Source organism: Sinocyclocheilus grahami, unplaced genomic scaffold (assembly GCF_001515645.1).
Source record: "Sinocyclocheilus grahami isolate Dianchi unplaced genomic scaffold, SAMN03320097.WGS_v1.1 scaffold13840.1, whole genome shotgun sequence".
Taxonomy (NCBI): Eukaryota; Metazoa; Chordata; class Actinopteri; order Cypriniformes; family Cyprinidae; genus Sinocyclocheilus; species Sinocyclocheilus grahami.
In genome coordinates this window covers 1-4,153 of record NW_015515081.1, presented here as the reverse complement: position 1 = coordinate 4,153, position 4,153 = coordinate 1, and the positions used below count along the sequence as shown (strand labels likewise).

At 38.7% G+C, this 4,153-nt stretch overlaps 1 protein-coding gene across 1 annotated transcript; it reads left to right on the top strand.

The window, feature by feature from the left end:
- Positions 1-994: 994 nt before the first annotated feature.
- LOC107579054 (uncharacterized) lies at positions 995-4,093 on the top strand (the record flags this gene model as incomplete). The annotated part of the gene is made up of 5 exons (XM_016264937.1): positions 995-1,036; positions 1,485-3,536; positions 3,591-3,622; positions 3,706-3,777; positions 3,907-4,093. Coding segments are annotated over 5 exons (2,385 nt in total), but the record flags the coding sequence as incomplete, so codon positions are not given.
- Between the last annotated feature and the right edge of the window lie 60 nt (positions 4,094-4,153).

Sequence of the window (4,153 nt, the reverse complement as noted above, 5' to 3'; positions counted from 1 at the left end):
GACTTATCCACTTGATCATATCTCATCTCCTTCAAGCCATTTTCCCTGGATTTATACCTGCGCTCACTCACATCGTTAATACATCCTTTCACACTGGTGTTTTTCCCTCAGCATTTAGACAGGCTCGTATAAACCCTCTACTTAAAAAAAACCCACCCTTAACCCTTCTCATTTAGAGAACTACAAACCGGTTTCCCTTCTTCATTTTATTGCAAAAAACACTTGAGTGAGCTGTGTTCAACCAAGTATCTGCCTTTCTCACACAGAACAACATCCTCGACAGCAACCAGTCTGGTTTCAGAAGTGGACATTCAACCGAGACTGCCTTGCTCTCAGTTGTTGAAGCCCTAAGACTGGCAAGAGCAGATTCAAAATCTTCAATTGTGATCTTGCTGGACCTGTCCGCTGCTTTTGACACAATTAACCACCAGATCCTCCTGTTAACCCGATTGGCAAAGGGCATCTCAGGAACCGCACTCCAGTGGTTTGAGTCTTACCTCTCAGATAGGTTCTTCAAGGTATCTTGTAGAGGTGAGGTGTCCAAGTCGCAGCATCTAACTATGGGGTGCCTCAGGGCTCTGTTCTTAGACCACTTCCCTTCTCTGTCTACATGGCATCACTAGGTTCTGTCATTCAGAAATATGGCTTTTCATATCACTGCTATTCTGATGACACTCAACTCTTGTACAATACAGATTGTGTCAAAGCAACTTTATCATGAATATAGTGTTAATAAAACAAAATTAAATTATGCTGTAGAGCAGCTCTAAAAAGAGGACAATAGTAAACAGTCAACTTTTAGGTTGAGTAAAGAGCTTGATTGTGTCTTATTGTGATTAAGTCCTTACTCTGATTATTGAAAATAATAGCATTTTTGGTGCACATGTCAGTCCAAAAGATCTGCTTTGAAAAACATTTAATATTTGTGTGTAATGTGAATAAATTCTCATAGTAGAAAAACAACATTTTAAATTTTTTCTTTTTTTTATGCCAGGTGGTGTATGGTCACTGTTGACTGTCATCTCTTTAATCCTGTGTGAGTGCAAGCCGATAGTTTTCTTCAAACACATGGGTCTGTTGACCCTGCAAACTTTATAACATTTTTTATACCATCGGTTACATTTATTTCTTAGTACTTAGTCATTGTAAAACTCTTAACATAAGTTAATGATGCAAATAAAGAGACCAGCTAATCTCACTTCCAAAATGCTTTCCAAATGCATACATGTCTTAATGAAATATTTAGAAAATATTTAATGTATTTTAAAGGATTGATACAACATGTCAAAACAACTCAACAGTGTACTCCACAGATCATGCATTTTTGTTAACTGTTGAAAGACAAAACTCAGTATTGAGAAATGCATGTAAAACAGTGTAAACTCATGTGTTTCACGTTAATTTAAATGTGCTAAACATGCTGGAAATTCACCTGGTTTGGTATTTGTGTTTTCTGACTTTGATCCCATCTTTCTCATTCTCAGCTTTCATATCTACCACTGCTGCTGAACCAAGAGCAGCAGTTAGTCCAGCTTATGGCTGTGTGCTTTATAATGAAACGTACATCTGCAGCGGTTCTCAGTATCAAATGTATTGCGACACAAGAATGCATCATTTCTACTACCAGAGAGACCAAGACCAACACCAATACCACTGCACGAGTAATGACTGTATCTGTGTTGGTAATAATGACACCTGTGCATGCTACTATAATACTTCGTCCTGCTTCTGTGAGATCTTTAGCAATAACATCATAGTCCCTACAGCAGTTCGACCTGTCTTGGACTGTGAGTTTAAGAATGACACGTACATCTGCATTGGTGCTCAGTACCACATGTACTGCAACACAACGGTGCATTATTTTAGCTACTCCAGACATCTTTACCAAAACCAATACCTGTACGAATGCTGGAGTAATAACTGTGACTGTCGTTTTAATAAGGACTCCTGTTGGTGCTACAGTCATACGTCATCCTGCTTCTGTACAAATTATGGCTATAATATCACTATCTCTTCATTACGTAATCCATTCACAATCCCTGACTGTCTGCTTTATAACGACACGTACATCTGCACTGGTGCTCAGGACCACATGTACTGCAACACAAGAATGCATCATTTTTACTTTTTGAGGTATCAGAGCAAAAACCAATACCATTGCATTAGTAATAACTGTTACTGCATTGTTAATGAGGACACCTGTACATGCTACAGTAGCACTTTGTCCTCCTGCTTCTGTGAGACTTACAACAATAGCATTGCTCTCACTACAGCAGTTAGTTCAGTTACAGACCCTGACTGTGTGCGTCTTAATGATATGTACATCTGCACTGGTGCTCAGTATCGCATGTACTGCAACACACAAATGCATGCCTTCTCCTACCAGAGATCTCAGTACAAATACCAGTACCTGTGTGTGAATAATGACTGTGACTGCTTTGGTAATAGGGACACCTGTACATGCTCTACTAGCACTTTGTCCTCCTGCTTCTGTAAGACTTATGGCAATATCACGGCTCTCACTATAGCAGTTAGTCCAGTCTATGACTGTGCACGTTATAATGACTTGTACATCTGCACTGGTGCTCAGTACCACATGTATTGCAACACAAGTGTACATGATTTCGATTATGATAGATACCATTACTACTGTTTAAATAATAACTGTTACTGCTTTGGTAATAAGGACACCTGTACATGCTACAGTAGCACTTCATCCTCCTGCTTCTGTACAAATAACAGCAGTAGCATCACTATTCCTGCAGCAGTTAGTCCAGTTTATGACTGTGGGCTTTATAACGACACATACATCTGCACTGGTGCTCAGTACCACATGTACTGCGACACAAGAATGCATCATTTCTACTACTGGAAATATAGAGACCAAAACCAATATGAATATGAATGCTGGGGTAATAACTGTTACTGCTTTGGTAATAATGACACCTGTACATGCTACAGTAGCACTTTGTCATCCTGCTTCTGTAATACTTATGGAAATATCACTGCTCTCACTACAGCTATTAGTCCAGTCTATGACTGTGGGCTTTATAATGACATATACATCTGCACTGGTGCTCAGTACCGCATGTACTGCGACACAAGAATGAATAATTTATTCTACTTGAAACATAGAAACCAAAACCAATATGAATGCTGGGGTAATAACTGTGACTGCTTTGGTAATAAGGACACCTGCACATGCTACAGTAGCACTTCATCCTCCTGCTTCTGTACAAATAACAGCAGTAGCGTCACTATTCCTGCAGCAGTTAGTCCAGTTTATGACTGTGGGCTTCATAACGACACTTACATCTGCACTGGTGCTCAGTACCGCATGTTCTGCAATACAAGAATGCATTATTTCTACTACTGGATATATAGAAACCAAAACCAATATGGATGCTGGGGTAATAACTGTTACTGTGTTGGTAATAAGGACACCTGTACATGCTACAGTAGAACTTTGTCCTCCTGTTTCTGTGAGACTAACATCTTCACAACTATTGCAGGTGAGCATGTTTCTAGACCTGAATGTGGAGTTTGATTTTACTGTATTCATGTTGTATTGATGAATTCCCTTATTTCAGATCTGATTATCGCACTGCCGGATCAATGCAGGGTAAGCTGATTTTTTTTAATTTTATTATTTTATATGAGTCTTTCAGTTTTATTTGTAAAGCTCAATTGTGATTTCAGAGTCAGACCTCAGAAGGATGTCTTCAAAATCTTCTTGAGCAGATAGAGAACAGTGCAGCTCAAGAGCTCCCTTTGACTGTAAGTCTTCAAGATAAATAACAATAAATAATTGAATCAAATCAATATAATAGATGATTAACATAGCAGTGCTGTTTTAATGGCTCTCTTGATATTTACATGTACATAAACTATTTATCTGATCAATAGACTGTGATGAGCATTTTGACTGTGGTCTTCAACACTTCAGAGAAGATATTAGAGTCATCATCAGTAAACCCAGCTGAACTAGCCTCTTATGGAAACAGTGTGTTAAAAGCCAGCGAGAAACTCATTTCTACATTAGTGAAGCAGACAGACACTAGTGACAGTGTCAGTTTTACTTTTGCTGCTGTAGGTAAGTGTAGACACAATTATTATTAATGATGAAACACAGATTTGATGTCAGTGGCTTATT